An 18,194-nucleotide genomic window follows, 5' to 3' on the forward strand; every position below is an offset into this window, starting at 1 on the left:
AAGGAAGACAGGCTTAATATGCGTATAGAATGTATTCGTTACATCGAATACCTCTGGCAGAGAGATGTATTTTTTTCCACAATGTTCTCTATGCGCCAGCTACATTATATACTTGTAATTTGTTAATGTCGTGTTTCGTGTCTATTATGTATATTGAAAGAATTCTTCTAGAATTAAGTGTTTTTATTTTTATTTTATTTTATTTATTTATTTATTTTATTTATTTATTTATTTTTTTTTTAAGTATAAAGTGATGGCTGTGAATCTACAGCAAGGCAGCAGTTTTTTCTTTCATGTACAAGACAGTTCTTAAAGCAGCTTGCATTAACATTCAAAGGAAAGTTGAATAAAAGGAAAGTGCAAGATAATATAGCCTACGAATGTAATGTACCCAAACACATAGAGCAAACAGAATTCCTTAAAGAAGCTCACATGTATTTTGATGGTGAAGTAAACTGCTATTAAAAATGGTCATATCAAACAGCTATTTTATAAGAACGAGCAATGTACCTGCTTACCTTAAAACGATTCGGAAGTGGTTTCCACGTAACTCCCCTAACTTTAAAACTTTGGATTCGTATTTATAGTTTCCTAAGGTAACACATTTGATTGCATCATTAATCTTTATCAACACTTGAGGATCCACTCCTTCTATGCATGCCTTTTGAGCAGTCTTACCTCTTCTATCTTTTGAGCCACAAAATGATATCATGTTTGGTCGTATTCTGCAAAGTAACATACATAAAAATTATAATAATTAATCAAGGGACTAAAAAAAAAAATTTACTTCTCAATATATGAAATCCATTCATTTCTGGCATGACGAATTTATTCTTTATATGAAATAATACAGCATTTTGAAGAGAGATTACTTACCTCAAAACTGTGTGAACATTATCAAACAACACTATAGACAGTACGTTATAAACTCTTTCGCTAAATGCTTCATCAGATAGGAACAGAAGAAAGAAAGAAAGAAAAACAAGTTGCACCATAATGAAGAACCAAGTGATGGTTTTGCCAGGTTAATAATGGAAAGTATATTAAGAAAGCTAAAATCAATTGAATCTAATGGGCTGATCAGTGATAGTACAAGAAGGAGAAGGAATAATACATGATAAAAGTACAGAATAACAGAAAAGGAATTTTACGAAAATTAAGTATAAAATACATATGAACAAAATCATATAAATTGAATAAAACTGAAAATTAGAAAAGAACACATCTACTTGTATTCCTAGAAGCACTAGAAGGCTATCCAATATTGCAGATACATACATGAGTATCCTTTTACGAGGAACATAGAGGTTTAATGTATGTTTTGCAGAAAGTTCTTCACATGCTTCTTCAATCTTAATACATGTTATGCAGAAGGTTCGAACAGTCTTCTGCTACTTCTATGAATACAATTAGGTGAGGTATTTTCTAATTTTGAAATGTGTTCCATACATTCAATTAGTCAATATAATTAAAACTTACTACAAAACAAGGAAATAATAATAAAAAATGGAGCGATAAACATGAGGGATCGTATAGAATCAAAAGTACACCTTGTCTCAAAAAGGTTGAGCGAATTCTTTATTGCTGTTTCGAGGCAAAAATTTTCTAAGTCCAACTTCGGGTATCTTCGGGAAAATGTAACCCAGGTTCGAACCTCGAAGCCAACCTTTGCAATCGGGAAAAATCTTGCAGACGTGTTTTTCTTCTTTTAAATATAATAAGACTTGTTACCAATTATATATAAAAAAAAAAAGCAACATTGATTGAAATACTTAATGATACAATATTTCGAAACTGTATTAATGCCAGCGCATGCTTGTTTGTCATTTTGCTCTCCATACTTAATGGAATATTTAGATACGTAAACGAATCTTTCCATATGTAAAAGAATGGTGAAAGTTAAGACATAGAACATTATTCTCTCCTGAGTACTAAAATAAAAGTCAAAGTAGAACAAAAACAGCGTTTGCAGTGGATATGAATGTAATTATTATCTTAAATACCGTTATATATCGCCAGAAGTATTATTCGTGGAGCGCTTGTGTTAGCTCAGTGGTACGCCGTTGGATTTCAAATCGTAAGGTCGAGGGTTCGATTCCCATCTGAGTCAATTTTTTTTATGAAATTCTATTTTCCGCAATGCATGAAAAATTATATAAAATAATTACATTAAAATACGTCAGTTGTATATATATAACATACAATCATTGCAGATTAAAGTGATTATTATGTTTAAAATATAACAGGTGTTCACAGTACGTTGGTATTATATGATATATGTGAATGTTAAATACAAATTAAGAAAATAATATCATCGCAATGAATAAATTATGTAGTGTATTTATTTGGAGCTATTTGTCATCGGAAGTTACTTCTGAATTTTCTCATTACAGCAGGTGATTTACGCTTTCTGAAAGGTAAAGAGACTATTCGGGTATAAACAGAAATTATTATACAAACTCCAATCTTCGTTACAGACACAAAACTCCCGATCCCCAAAACTATGTAAACAGGAAATTTACGAACACGAAGTCATGTCTAAGAGACTTATTCATACTCGAGAAAGAAGGCAGAATAGGATTTCTTTCCAAAGGATTTCAGTTCAATAATCTGCAAGGCTTTTGTATATGGATGTGGTCCCTTTCTCTCCGCCAATATATATAAAGTAAAAGCGATCGATATTAGTGTCGAATCCATAGTTCTCGTTGTTGCCGAAATTAATAATTACAACTCCGAAAGCATTAAAGTCCAAATTTAACTCTCATCGTAAAGCTCCTTTGTGGTTAAGCGTATAGCGTACACGCTTTCGGTGTGGGAGACCCAGATTCGGCTCCCAGCGAGAGCTCATGTAGTTCGCGTTAATTAGTAGGTCTGCGTCTCATATAGCCTCACTGCTGACGGGACGTTAAACTCAAAATCAATTCAATTGATTCTAAACCCATTATTATGGCGGGCGATAAAGGATGAAAAATAAAATGTCTCAAGTGACTGAGATTAGTGTCAAATCCATAGTTTGAGTTCGTGACACTGTTACAAACACAATGTCATTTAATGCCACGTTTTGGTATGAGCGACTATGCCTCCTGGATTTTGAATTTACAGGAGCAACATCAAAAGCATTGCTCACACAGCTCTAAATGTTTTGATGTATGTATACGTGTATATTCCAGCGAAACTCCGGAACAGTGTTGAATTCAGACATTTTCACCCGGGGGAGAATGTGAACTCCTCGGGGGGGAAGGGTTGTTTTTCTGTATTTTTGCAAGAAAGCAGCATATTTAACAATTCCATTCACATGCACATCTTGCCTAATATTGAGACTAATTGCTAATAAATATTCAATGTGAGATTATCATTAAAAAAAAAAAACAATCGTTTAATTTTATCTAAAACATTAAATAAAGACTGGCAAAAATATTTTAGACTAAACTTTAACTGCTATTTACAGTAGCTATTTTTGTTATTATTTCCTATGTTCAGTAGTTACTGTTTGTTACTAATGTAGAAGTTTTCAAAAAGATTTAAATTAACGCAATTTTTTTTTGTCCTAAAACAAACATACATAGGAAAATCTTAACAAAAACTTATCATTCTTTCTCACACTTCTGATTCTGAATCAAGCATATTAGCCTTGGTTTCTTCATTGCATACACATCAATAGTTTAGTTTACGAAATCTTCAGTAGGTCTGTCTTCAGTAGGATTTTCCACGACTTTGTGCCGTGTCATGGAAAATCAGCGCTTGGGGCGAGAGTATACGACGTTAGTCCCGTACGTGTGAGTGAGGTCGACAGACCAGCTGCGAAAGGTGAGAAAATTTTAAAAAGTAAACCCTGCTTTTCCTTGATTTTGAGCACTTTTTATTACTTTTTTTCCTTTCATTTTATATATGTGCACATGCCCACATGTGCATATGTGTTTCATTCCTCTCTTTTTCTTTCCTTCTTTTCTTTTCCTTTTCCCTCCCGAATTTTGCGCCCCTTACTTCGGCGCCCGGGGCCGTTGCCCCTCCCCCATTGCACGGCACTGAGCAGGATCTTCGTCACCTTCAATAGCAATCTTTCACTTATATACTACTATTATATTGATAAATTCTATATAAATCTCTAACCCAGGAGGGATAACTGTTCCTTCCTGATCCCTCTGAATCTCACCCTTTAACTCACTTATTTTTAGTTAAAGAAAGGTGTGTTTACTTTAACAATCATCAAACACATGGAATTTAGGCGCTCTATTTCAAATAATGCAAGAACCGTACATTTTCAAGAACTGAATGAAGTCTGCTGACATCAGAGATCATATGGAATGATCAAAGCCCTATCTTTCCTTTCCTATCTCAATCTGTGCTAATGCTACCTACAGTACTAATATATAATATAGGGCGAGAGTATAGTACTTACTAAAATGCAAACCTTTCTTCAACAGTTGAAAATTTCATGTTCTGCCAAACTCGGTCATAGCGTTAAGAAATATAGGTTTTATTGACTATTTTGGTATTCTATCTTAGATGTTAATTGTTTAATATTTATATACAATGGGTCTGCGTCATTTATATGTATATTGAGAGATCGGATTTCATCTGCACGTGCACGGAAAGAAAAGCAAATAATTGGGTGAAGTAATTTCTACATTTTGTGACTGAAATTTTGGAAGTTTCTCCGGGGGGGGGGGGGAGGAATGGATTTTCTTCGGGGGGAGATCCCCCCCGGGCTACCCCCTGAATTCATCCCTGCTCCGGAATGTCTGGAGCAACTTTTACCTAACATGGGAGACATATTACTTTCAATCTAAGGAAAAAAATTGTGGAATTCAGATACCTCAAGGGATTGAAGTTGGGAAGAGTGGCATGTAAAAATAGTGTAAAATGACTGATTGTAGAGTGTTATCCATTGTTTTCTCGGTCGTTGAGATGAGTAGTGAGGCACTCAATGGCGTTATATCCAAATTCATCCCCATCTTTACAGGATGAAGGGCTTGGAGATATGATTAATAAAATGTAAAAACTTACTTAAATATTTGTCGAAGTAATAGTTTTCTGGGGTCGCGAAAGCGTTTCTAATAACTTTGGAGTGTAGTTTGTAACCACTTCAAGATGGGCTCTTTAATCATATCAATTTCTCACCTTAAGAAGAAATTACCATCTCAACTAGTATATGTATCAAGCTAGCCTTCGCAATCGAGAAAAAATTGTGTAGATGTATGTTTCGTCTTTTAAATGATACCGGTATACTAAATGTAAAATCAGAGATTGAGTTGGTCGGTGAGTCAAATGGGTCAAGATTTATGAGTGGGTCAGTGGATCGTAGGTCAGCAAGGCGTGACCCACTGCGAAACACCATCACTGTGACTCACACTGACCCATTGACCTACCAACTCATTCTGCTCAGTGCCTTCTAGATAGCATTTTCTGCACACTGGCAACTTTGTCTACGTTTTACTTTCAAGACCTCCATTTTTCTTCTTTTTTTCATTTGGTTGTAATGAAGAAAGAAGTTCAGGCTCTTTTGGATTTTGATATTTCCAGTTGTAACAATGGCAATAGGACTTACTGCTTGGCTTTTGAGATGCAGGCTATGAGTTTTTAGAAGAGCTAACTACTGGAAAAATTGGTTTATTACAAATATAACCTCTTAAGTCAGTAGAGAGGATGGCGTGGATAATGGATCAAACTTAATGACGATGTATTTTAGTGGGTCGGAGTTGGTCACAATGGTTCAGAGTTGTTTATAGTTGGTGGTGGGTCAGAGTGGGTCATGGTGGGTGAATGGGTCACGTTGGGTGTTGAGTCATTGTGGGTCACGATGTGTAGTGGGTCAGTATTTTGTGGATCAAGGTTTCATTGACCCACACCATCTCTTGTCAACATTGCACTAAAGAGGAGAGTTTCCGAAGGTGCGCGTCGGCGATTTTCTCAAATTTTGCACATAGATAGTACTCCACCAGAAAGCAATAAATCTCGAAACGGTTCACAGTACCATCTCACAGAACTCGAGATAGAGGGATTTGTTTCATTGGCTAAATTAAGACCTCAATAATTTATCCTTCTACAAGCGAGATTTTCTTCATCGTTTCCGTGGCGAAGTCAGAAGAATATGCGGCAAGTAAACTTAAGGTTGAAGGTTCGCGCCCACCTTGGGATACTTGCTTTTTTCCCCTAGTGTTTTTTACACTCACCTGAATATAAACAAATCAAGCATATGGGCGATTTAACATATTTTGGAGGAAAAATTTTGTGGTTCGTTGGCGTTTCGTTGAGTCTCTGCCGCTGGTGGTATAATTTTCAAAACCGAAGTGGGGCCACCACGGATCGTAGCTGCGGGATCACCAACTTTTGGCGAAATGTCGCCAGTTGCGCATCGGTGGTCCACTGACGCTTACGACATGCGGGTTTGTATCTGAAAACTAAGAGAATAAAGAAGCGTGGTATCCATGAAGCCCGTTGACCCTAATAAAAGTCTGAAACGATGAAACACATGTCAACACCGGAAAACATGTATTTTATAATTTCAAAGGTACCCCGTGTCGAGGAAAAAGATTTGCCCCAAGGTTCCCCGGTGGGTCTCAGGAGGGGTGCAACTCAAAATTTGAAAATGGTAAGGGGAATCAAGTAGTATGTCATTTAAAAGTATTACTAAAATTTTAAAAAAATGGTAAGAGTCCCGAGTCTTTATGCTAACTTGTGTTCAAGATGGTAATAAATCCTTCATTGAAAACTCCTTGACCACCTCTACAAATTTGAAACTGCGAAACTACCCAGAAGAGGTAAACACTTGTCTTACCATTGCAAAAGTATAATGCACCAAGGTAAAACAAGAAGCGACCCCTTATGGGTTTATTACATCACTAATATTAAATTCTACGTTCCACAATTGTGTCTTTAAGCTAAAGGACAGGGTGATTGCGAATTATGAAATTAATGGTAGAATACAGAATTGACCCACAACCAACTATGAACCACTCTGAACCATTGTGACCAACTCCGACCCACCAACGTAATCAACTCTGACCCATGATCCACGTCCTTCTCTCCATTGACTAAAGAGGTTACACTTGAAATAAAATAAGACTGTGAAATTTTCACTTATCGGAGTTTGAATTCCTACCGTCAATCGCTCAAGCACCGCTCTGTTACAATACCGGTGGATCTGACCTTTGCGATATACAATGGTAAAGTGTTTCTCACCTTCCAAATTAAGATGAATTTAAATTTATCATATATAATTATTTCTTTCTTGGCTTACATATACATTTCAGTAGAAAACAGGATGAAATTTGAAAGTATCAAATCAAGATAAAGTAGACCAACGTAAGAAGAAAAGAAAGAAAAACTAGTTTTCCATATAATTAAGCATGCCGTACTAATTTAAAATGCTCATGAAATTAAGCTTGGAATACAAATGTTATGTCTATTTTTCTCACAACTTTGTAGTTTGATTGCCTTATGCTGTGAACGCTCCATATATTATACACCAGCTTCACCAATTATTATATTAGAAAGCAGTGGGTATAAAATGCAAAGGACTGTAGTTTTCATCCTCAATTAATTTCTCAACTAATATCAATCGTTTTCGATAATTTTTACAAATCAACCCACTACCAATTTTCAACATATAGAAAATCCCCCCCCCCCCCCGCTCATAAAACACATTTTAAAAATGCCAGGACACGTTCTGTTTATTTTTAGTAAAGAGTTATATACTGAATTTAAGCTCTCTAAGTTGAACGGCTTGTAAGATACTCAGTTTTCCGGTAAAATTCGGAAACCTACTCCCCACTTAGGATATGTGTTATAATGAAAGTGATATGCGTATGATAACTTCCCAGTTGGGATTGGGGACTGATTATATACCAAATGTCATTTCATTTGACTTTGCAATTTGACCGTGATAATCACGCAGACATAGTTACTTTCAGTTTTTTATACTAGGTATAATAATTCATATATTACAGGTGATTCAAAATTTTTTTCAAGCAGTTAGCTCCTCTAAAAGCTCACAAGCTGTATCTCAAAATTGAACTCCTATTGCTATTGCCACTCTTACAATTGCAAATATCAAAATCCAAAAATGCCTGAGCTTTTTTCATTATAAATGGAGATTCAGAAGAAGAAAAATGGAGATATTGAAAGTAAAACGTAGACAAGCTCACCAGTGTTCAGAAGATGCTGTCTACAATGCGCAGAACAGAATGGGACGGTGGGTAGTTGGGGGTCGTTTCGTCCAAAGATATTTCGTCCAAAGGATTTTCGTCCAGAGACATTTAGCCCAAACACATTTGGTCCAGGGACATTTGGTCCAAAGGGCAATTTCTTCAAAGAACATTTTGTCCAAAAGACAATTGGTCCAAAGGACATTTCGTCCAAAAGACATTTGGCCCAAAGGACATTTCGTCCAAAACACAATTGGTTTAAAGAACATTGCGTCCAAAGGACATTTCGTCCAAAAGCCAATTGGTCCAAAGGACATTTCGTCCAAAAGCCAATTGGTCCAAAGAACATTTCGTCCAAAGGATTTTCGTCCAAAGATATTTAGTCCAAACACATTTGGTCCAGGGACATTTCGTCCAAAACACAATTGTTCCAAAGGACATTTCGTCCAAAACACAATTGGTCCAAAAGATATTTGGTCCAAAGGGCATTTCGTCCAAAAGACAATTGGTTCAAGGGACATTTCGTCCAGGGATGTTTAGTTCAAAGCACATTTCGTCCAAAGAACATTTGGTACGGTAACACTTGGGGGTCAAGGGTTTGCTTCTATTAGAAGAGTAAAAGTGATTCATATAACATTATGACCTCCCAAGTGCAACACTCCGATTTTGAAAAAAAAAAAAAAAAAAAAAAAAAAAAACCAGGTAGATACTACACACAAAATAAACGAATACGTGTTTTTCTGCGGAAAAGTGTTTTAGGGGGGGCAAAAGCCCCTACTCAAAATTTGCACAGATATTGCAGACGTAAAATGAGTGAATACGTGTTTCGTATTTTCCTGGAAAAAATGGTTACGTGGGGCACAGACCCCTCCAAACCTTTGATCACGAAATATCAAAAGTACTAATAACAGTATGTCAGATGTGTGTAAAGAACATGAAAAATTGCAACGAAAATTTGAGTAGGGACAATACGCAAAAGATAAATAAATACGTTTTTTTTTATTTTCTGCGAAAGAACGGTTTTAGGGGGCAAAAGCCCCAATCCAAAAGTTTGAAACTTGAGGCCCGAAAGGTCACAAGAAATGAACCAAAGTGAATGAAATTGTGCAGAGATATTGTAGACATAAAATGAGGGAATACTGGTTTCGTATTTTCCTGAAAAAAAGAAAAAGGTTTGGGTGGGACACAGGCCCCTACAAAACTTTGATCGTGAAACATCAAAAGTGCGAATAACAGTATGTCAGAAGTGCTTAAAGGACATGAAGAATTGGAACGACATATTGTGTAGGGACAATACGCATAAAATAAACGAATGCGAGTTTATTTTCTGAGGAAAAACGGTTTTAAGGGACAAAATCCCCCACCAAAAATTTTGAAATTTGAGGCCTAAAAGGCAAGAAGAAGTGTACAGAATTGAATGAAACTGTGCACAGATATTGTAGACGTAAATTGAGGTAATTGGGTTTCGTATTTTCCTTTAAAAAAACGGTTGCGTATATCACGGACCTTTTAAACTGTTGATTACGAAATGTCAAAAGTGCAAATAATCATACGTCAGAGGTTCTTAAAGAGTATGGAGAATTGCAACGAAACCTCGTATAGGGACAATTCGCAAAACAATAAACGAAACGTGTTTTAATTTGTGCGGAAAACAGTGTTGGGGCCTAGGCCTTCTCCGAAAAAAAGTAAATATTACCGTAATAGCGCAGGAAGTAGTGGACCAAAGCAAATGAAATTGTGGGTAGACATTTTAGAGACCCTATGTAAAATAAGGTCTTTCGTGTTTCTGAAGTATCCCTATCCGTTTTGCTTCAAATTTGGCACATCAACAGCAAACAGGAAATTAATCGACACGTGTTTTTGTTTATGCGGAAAAACATTGTAAGGGTTAAAGGTGCCTCCTGAAATGCTATAAAATACACTATACTGTTTGTGCTTGTTGTTGATCTGCCAAAATTGAAGAAATCAGATGGAGACACTTGTGAAACACGAAAGGCCTTATTTTACGTATCCAATATCTACATACAATTTCATTCACTTCGGTCCACTTCTTCTTGGCTTTCGGGCTTCAACTTTCAAAACTTTGGGTGGGAGTTTTTGCACCCTATAACCCTTTTTTCGCAGAAAATAAAAAACCTGTGTTCATTTATTTTTTGCATATTGTCCATACACAAAGTTTCTTGCAATTCTTCATGTAAATTTAGGCACTTCTGACATACTGTTACTAGCACTTTTGATATTTCATGAGCAAAGGTTTCGAGGGGTCCGCGCCCCACCCAACCATTCTTTCTAGAAAAACACGAAACCAGTATTCCCTCATTTTTCGTCTACAATATTTGTGCACGATTTCATTCATTTCGGTCCACTTCTTCTTGCCTTTCGGGCGACAACTTTCAAAATTTTGGGTGGGGGCTTTTGCCCCCTAAAACCATTTTTCCACAGAAAATAAAAAGAACACGTATTTACTTAGTTTATGTGTAGTATCTGCCTGCCAAATTTTTATCAAAATTGGAGTGTTACACTTGGGAAGTGTTACTTGCGTAGCTTCTTATTTCTAAAGGAAATTTTGAAATAGAGATTTATTCCGCAATTTTCTTTTCGATAAAACAAATATATGTTAAGATATTCAGAAAAAACGTAAACGCCTGAAAACTAAATGGCCACCTTTCTTTGCTTTCATTAATAATTTTACAAAATACAGTTTTAGCTTCGCAGAAATACAGTTGTAGCTTCCTTGGTTAAGGAATTCACCTCCCAAAATGATAAACAACCCTTTGAAGAGCATACTCCCTCTTCATTTGCGGACAACATTGCCTCCGCATGGTCATGTGAATCTTGTATTTGGTTTGAGACTTTGCAATGGATATCTTAAATGTACTGTGCTGTACCGAGAAAATTAATATGAAAGCAAAAGTATATAATATATTTGCATAAGGAGTAACACTGAAATAAAAATACAAGACAAGTTAACAATTCTGGTTTGTCATACAACTCACTAATTATGTAGAAACGTCTGCCGAAGTTACACACTATCAATAGTCTACAAATAGAAACCAGACTTGTGGTTAACCTGAAAAGATACGTATATTCTACACGAAATGTTCCAACTTTCATCTTATATTTGTCAATCACTTTTCACAATGTTGCAGCCAAGAATGTGACTGTTTAAGAGTATTATCTTTGGACACTAAGAATATATTTCACACATGTGTATTTTTCTATTCTCAGTATTTCTTTAAAGATACTTGACACATAATTTTTCACTTTTCTAACACAAGGGTTTGAATACCTAATATTTAACTTACTCAAATTTAAACCCCATTAATTTTAGTTACCGGTACTTATTTTAGAACTATTTCATTCACAACATGAAAATTTTAGATGTCATGTTAGCAGTTATTACAGCAACATACTTCACACTACAACCTTTCCCTCACTCCTGTTGTTCGGCCATGTTGTTTTCAGGCGTTTACGTTTTTCTGAATATCTCAGCATTATTTGTTCTATCAAAATGTAAATTGCGGAATAAATCTCTATTTCAAATTTCCTTTAGAAATAAGAAACTACTGAGTCATAATGTTATATGAATAACTTTTACTCTTCTAATAGAAACAAACCCTTGACCCCCAAGCGTTACCGGACCAAATGTTCTTTGCACGAAATGTGCTTTGAACTAAACATCCCTGAACGAAATGTCCTTTGGACCAATTCTCCTTTGGACGAAATGTCCTTTGGACCAATTGTATTTTGGACGAAATGTCATTTGGACGAATTGTCCTTTGGACCAAATGTCTTTGGATTAAATGTCTCTGGACGAAATGTTCTTTGGACGAAATATCTTTGGACTAAAAGTGTGGCCACCGGGTGGGCCAGTGTGAGTCACGGTGAGTGGTGTTTCGCAGTAGGTCACGTCCTCTTGACCCACGATCCACTGATCCACTCACAAATCTTGACCCATTTCACCCACTTACCAACCGACCCACTGACCCACTCCATCTTTGATTTTAACATGTCTTGTTTCATTTAAAAGACGAAACATACATCCACATAATTTTTTCATCGATTGCGAAGGTTGGCTTAATATCATAATTGTAATGGTAATTTCTTCTTAAGGTGAGAAATTGATATGATTAAAAAGCCCATCTTGACGTGGGTACAAATTACCTTCCAAAGTTATTAGAAACGCTTTTTCACCCCGAAAACTATGAATTCGTCAAATATTTAAGTAATTTTTGAGATTTTATTTTTAGCTCTCCCAGGCCATCATCCTGTGAAGATGGGGATGAATTTGGATGTAACCTCCATTGGGAGCATCACTATCCATCTCAACGACCGAGAAAATTATGGATAAAACACTAAGATCAGTCGTTTTACATTATTTTTACATGTCACACCTCCCAACTTCCATAACTTCATACTACTACAATATTTTCTTCTTAGATTGAAAGTAATATGTCCCCCAAGTTTGATAAAGGTTGTCCCAGACATTCCAGAACTACGCTCTCCTTATTAGATGTGCTGGGGGATCTTACTCTTACTGGAAGTTGAACTTAAACTTAAAGGTCATCAGAACTGCTCCCAATGAACTTGGCGACCACGAAAGATATGGGTTGTATACTAACATTGGTTATTTTCAATTATTTCTACATGCCACAAATTTCACAAACTCCTTCATTGTGTTAATGAGGGCTTAACTTACATAGCATCTGAAGTTCCAATCTTTACCTAAGAGACCCCCAAAATTATAGATTCGACACTAATGTAGGTCTTTTTTTTTTATAATTTTGATGTTAGTCCCTTTCATTTCTCCTAGGACAGCAAACGGATACTGCCACTGCTAGGACTAAATTTGGTCTTAAATGGCATTAAAATTTCTACCAATTAATTTAGCGAACAGTGCTGCATTTAGAAGCTCGGCGTCCCTACGCACTTTTGCTCTCGGCGTCCCTACGCACTTTTGCTCTCGGCGTCCCTACGCACTTTTGCTCTTGGCGCCCCCAATGACTACACATTTCTCCGCCCCTTGATCCCTAACTTACAAATAAAACTTAATTCGAATATGCTTAATTAGTGAATTTATTGCAATTAAATACCACTCACTAGATGCTACAGCTACAATTACGTAACAAAAAATAAATGGGAAACATGTTCTGAATTATTTTCAGATTTCTTACGCTATCATTAAATATATTAGAATAGTAAAATAGGACTGCTCATGAAATAGTATATTTGCTCTCGATTTTTTTAACTTTTTCATACGAAAAAAATAAAAATTTAAACTTGGCGCTCTTCAAATATGTTGCCCTCTAGGCACGGGCCTAGTTGGACTAATGGGAAATGCGGCACTGAAAACTTACGCTTCGACTCTAATATTGGTTGATTTCAATATTTTTTGTCGCTACGTAACCACCCTGGGTGCCAATGGGAGCTTAATTGGACTTGAACTGAAAGTAGAACTGTTTACCTAAGCGACCACGAAACTATGGATTCGATACTAATATCGATCCTTTTCTAGCATTTTTGATATATATCCCGACAGTACTCTTTTCCAGACTGTAAGAAATATGGTTAAAATTGCTCTAAACATATCAGAATTATGTCGAAACACACACATACATCCACTTTCATATATATAAATACAGAGTGAGCGAGCGAGAAAGTGAGAGAGAGCAGATTGCAAAAGCATATATCAGGTATTGAATTGAAAATCTATGTAAAGACTTTCTGCTGTGACATACTTCATAAGGACAATTCCAGTCTGCTCACGTGACCTTTGGGGTTCATGAATTTCTTGCGAGCGTTCCGACTTTGGATTCTCTGTTTATACCCTCTTTTTATGCCTCGGATAATTTTTTAAGAATATCAATGACATGCTGTAATACGAATGTTCAGAAGTAACCCCTATATGACAAATAGCTGCAAATAAATACACTACATAATTTATTCATTGCGATGATATTTTCTTAATTTGTATTTAACATTCACATATATCATATAATACCAACGTACTGTGAACACCTGTTATATTTTAAACATAATAATCACTTTGTTCTGCAATGATTATATGTTATATATATACAACTGACGTATTTTAATGTAATTATTTTATATAATTTTTCATGCATTGCGGAAAATAGAATTTCATAAAAACATTGACTCAGATGGGAATCGAACCCTCGACCTTACGATTTGAAATCCAACGGCGTACCACTGAGCTAACACAAGCGCTCCACGAATAATACTTCTGGCGATATATAACGGTATTTAAGATAATAATTACATTCATATCCACTGCAAACGCTGTTTTTGTTCTACTTTGACTTTTATTTTAGTACTCAGGAGAGAATAATGTTCTATGTTTTAACTTTCACCATTCTTTTACATATGAAAGATTCGTTTACGTATCTAAATATTCCATTAAGTATGGAGAGCAAAATGACAAACAAGCATGTGCTGGCATTAATACAGTTTCGAAATATTGTATCATTAAGTATTTCAATCAATGTTGCTTTTTTATATATAATTGGTAACAAGTCTTATTATATTTAAAAGAAGAAAAACACATCTGCAAGATTTTTCCCGATTGCAAAGGTTGGCTTCGAGGTTCGAACCTGGTTTACTTTTTCCCGAAGATACCCGAAGTTGGACTTAGAAAATTTTTGCCTCGAAACAGCAATAAAGAATGCGCTCAACCTTTTTGAGACAAGGTGTACCTAAGGAAAATTAATAATAAAGAAAGTACAAATAACAATGAAGATTAAACTTGGTATACGGAAGAAGGAAGTGAGTGTAGTGACGTGAGATACTACAGATGGTGATGACGAGCGAAAGCGGTTCCCGGATATAAGGTAGTGTATCTTCCCATCTGCTTCTGAAGGTTAGTGGGAAGAGTCTGAGGAAAAGATTTTGAGGACATCTGCGCGCGAAAGGAGTGATCAAATGTACTGTTGTGTTAGGTCGTGTGTGTTGGACAGGTAATGGGGAATTTGGGAGTCGCAGCGGTATCGATAATTGTTGATGTGGACCGAACAACTAGACTATTTATTATTTAAAAATAGTTGATTTTAATCAATTTCCGAAATAATTTCTTGTAAGTGAAAATAAGAGAAATATCGTTTTTATCCTTTTATTACTATTATTAGATTTATAACATTTTTCTCCATATAATCGCATTTAGTACAAACTATAAAACTTCTATATTTGTCTAATGTTAATATTATTTTGTTTACCAGATGCACATACGTTAGTCATAATTGCAACTAATGTTATAAAATTTCCAGAAACTTATTTGGAAGTACCGTATGGAATTTTTCCGGAAAGATTGATTTTTTTTTTTTTTTTTTAATAAGTCTTATTTGTATATGACTTCTTTTACACTGCCTTTAATGAAGTTTAAAATTTAATATTTTCCGCTCCAAATTCGACACCATGATGAATGTAAAACTCCTAGCCAGAATTCAATGAAGAATGAATGATCTCGATTCAACTTTCAGACCTAAAACACTAAATCTAATGACTCATTCACTCTTTACTAGATCTTCGAAATTATTAAAAGTAGAAACTTAAAATTTTGCAGAAATAATCTCTTTGTATCAAGATTTATATAAGATGGGAGTTTGTGAAATTCGACTATTAAATGGGGAAAGGGGGCTTGAAAGTTTTCCTGGCGTAGTAGAAAACTGTAGAAACGAAACCTGTAAAAGGTTTCGAAAATTGGGTGGTTTTGAAAATTGTATTGCTCTACTTTAGATCTCCGAAATTATTAGGCGTACAATTTTGAAATTTTTATATTCCTCATATAATCTAGGCTAACGATAACATGGAAGGTTTACGAAATGTGTTTCCTAAGCGGTAAAACGGGATGAGTTGACTTAACGTCTCTTGCATCAACAACTCTTAAAACCCAAAAGATTTGCACTTAGTTATATGTTTTCGAATACTTTCCACAAACCTTATTTCTCCTCAATGAAAGAATAGTCATTCTGCTAATTATTTTATAATTGGGACTAGATGTGAAAATTATTACGAAACGTACATTCTAAATCAAAGTTCTCGATAAATATTCTGAATTTAAGAACTTTCTGAATTGTAACCCGCCTAGTCTATTTGATTCCTCTTTTTAAAAGCTCAATCTCAAGAACATTATATACCGTACGGGATCTACAGAACTCATTCGGTCTGGACTAAACTTGGGATGGAAGCATCCCTTGACTTGTTAGTAAGCATGTGCAAACCTTTGGCTCCCAATGAATTTGCCAAAAAGCTGGGATTTGGACTGTCAAATTTTCGAGGAAAAAAAACTAATTGTTGTTAAGAATAAGAATTAGCGAAAAGCATGGAACAAACTTATTAACTAACTATCTAATTCTAGTATCTATGGAACCCGGAGGTTCAATGCCGCGTTCACAATAGCTCTCCATTTACTTTTGTCCTTAGCGAGCTGGATCCAGTTTCTATTTTGTACTCGTATTTCTGCGAGACCAATCTTAATATTGTCCTCCCATCTGTGCCTAGGTCTCCCTAATGGGCGTCTTCTGATTGGATTTCCATACGTTCCTACTTTCTTCCATTCTGGCTACATGACCTGCCCATCTAAGCCTGCAAGACTTGATGACCCTAACCATGTTTGGTAATATAAATTATGCAGTTCTTCCTTATGAAGTTTCCGCCATTCCCCATCCCCGTTTCTCTTGAGTCCAAATATTCGTCTCAGAATTTTATTCTCAAATACTTTCAGTCTATGTTCTTCCCTCAGAGTAAACGACTGTTTCACAACCATACAGCACAATAGGCATGATTATCGTTTTATAAATTTTAAGCTTCAAATTTCTCGACAGAATTGCGACGACAAAAGATTTTCAACTGGATAATAACACGAATCCCCTGCTTTCAGTCAACTTTTAATTTCTTAGTGCACATGATTTTGGTCTGTTAATATTGAACCTAAATATTTGGAAATATCCACTTTGTCGAAATTATTATTTGATATTCTGACGCATCCATAATTTGCAGTATTACGATCCCAGTCAACTTCCATGTATTTATTTCGTTGCATTTACTTCTAAACTAATGTCCCTGCAAGTATTTAATAAGGCCTCTGCATTTCTTTCTATTGTTCTCTTATTATCCCCTATCAGATTTACATCGTCAGCATACGCCATAACCTGGTGAATACCATTCAGTTATAAGCCCTGGTTGCTATCTTTGATTTCTCTTATAGCATGCTCCAGAACAAAGCTGAATAATAATGGTGACAATGCATCTCCTTGCTTCAGGCCATTCACGACGTGGAAGCTCGTGGACAAGAATTTTCCTACCCGGACTTTTCTTTGGAATTCATTTAGAACACATTTTAATTAATCTACCTAACTTTTCCGGTATTCCAAATTCTGTAAACATGTTATACAGTGTTTCTTACCGAGTCGAAAGCTTTCTAAAATCAATAAATAGTTGATGTACTGGGGTACTGTATTCCCATTTCCTTTCGAATATTTGTCGAATGGAAAATACCTGGTCTATACTTCATCGATTTTGCCTATATCCGCAATGATAATCTCCAATAATTTCATCTGCGTATGGTAATAGAATGTTGGAGACGATTTTGTAGGAAGTTGACAGAGAAGAAATGCATTGATCATTATTACAATCAGTTTTGTCGCCTTTCTTGTGAATTGGATTGATTCTTTTCACTCTTGTGACAATTCCTCATTGTTCCAGATAAGGAGAATGAGTTTGTGTATTTTGTTCCACATTTTTTCCGTTCAATTAAAATTAACTCAGCCGGAATTTCGTATACGCCCGGAGATTTGTGTTTCTTTATTTCTTTATAGCAATTTCTACTTTTGTTCGGCTAGGCTCTGAAATATACGGTTCTGCTGTGTGCATTTCACTTTTTCCACGAACATTTGTTTATGGCTGCGTGTTAAGCAAAACGCCAAAAAAATCTTTCCATCTGTTCAAGACGCTATATGTATCAATGAGAATTCTTTCGTCTTTTTTCTTTAATACATTAGTGCTGGGTTGATAGCTTTTTTTTAAATTCGTTGA

General features: G+C 35.6%; 1 protein-coding gene across 1 annotated transcript in view; it reads right to left on the reverse strand.

Annotated features, from left to right (window-relative positions):
* Pus7 (pseudouridine synthase 7) overlaps nucleotides 1-18,194 on the reverse strand; it is a 99,575-nt gene that overhangs the window by 26,712 nt on the left and 54,669 nt on the right. The window contains exon 8 of the mRNA XM_081760031.1: nucleotides 519-725. Within this exon, the coding sequence (XP_081616157.1) occupies nucleotides 519-725 (207 nt within the window). The remainder of the gene's footprint in view (nucleotides 1-518; nucleotides 726-18,194) is intronic.

This window comes from Thermobia domestica, chromosome 5, assembly GCF_964235325.1.
Source record: "Thermobia domestica chromosome 5, izTheDome1.hap1.1, whole genome shotgun sequence".
Classification (NCBI taxonomy): Eukaryota; Metazoa; Arthropoda; class Insecta; order Zygentoma; family Lepismatidae; genus Thermobia; species Thermobia domestica.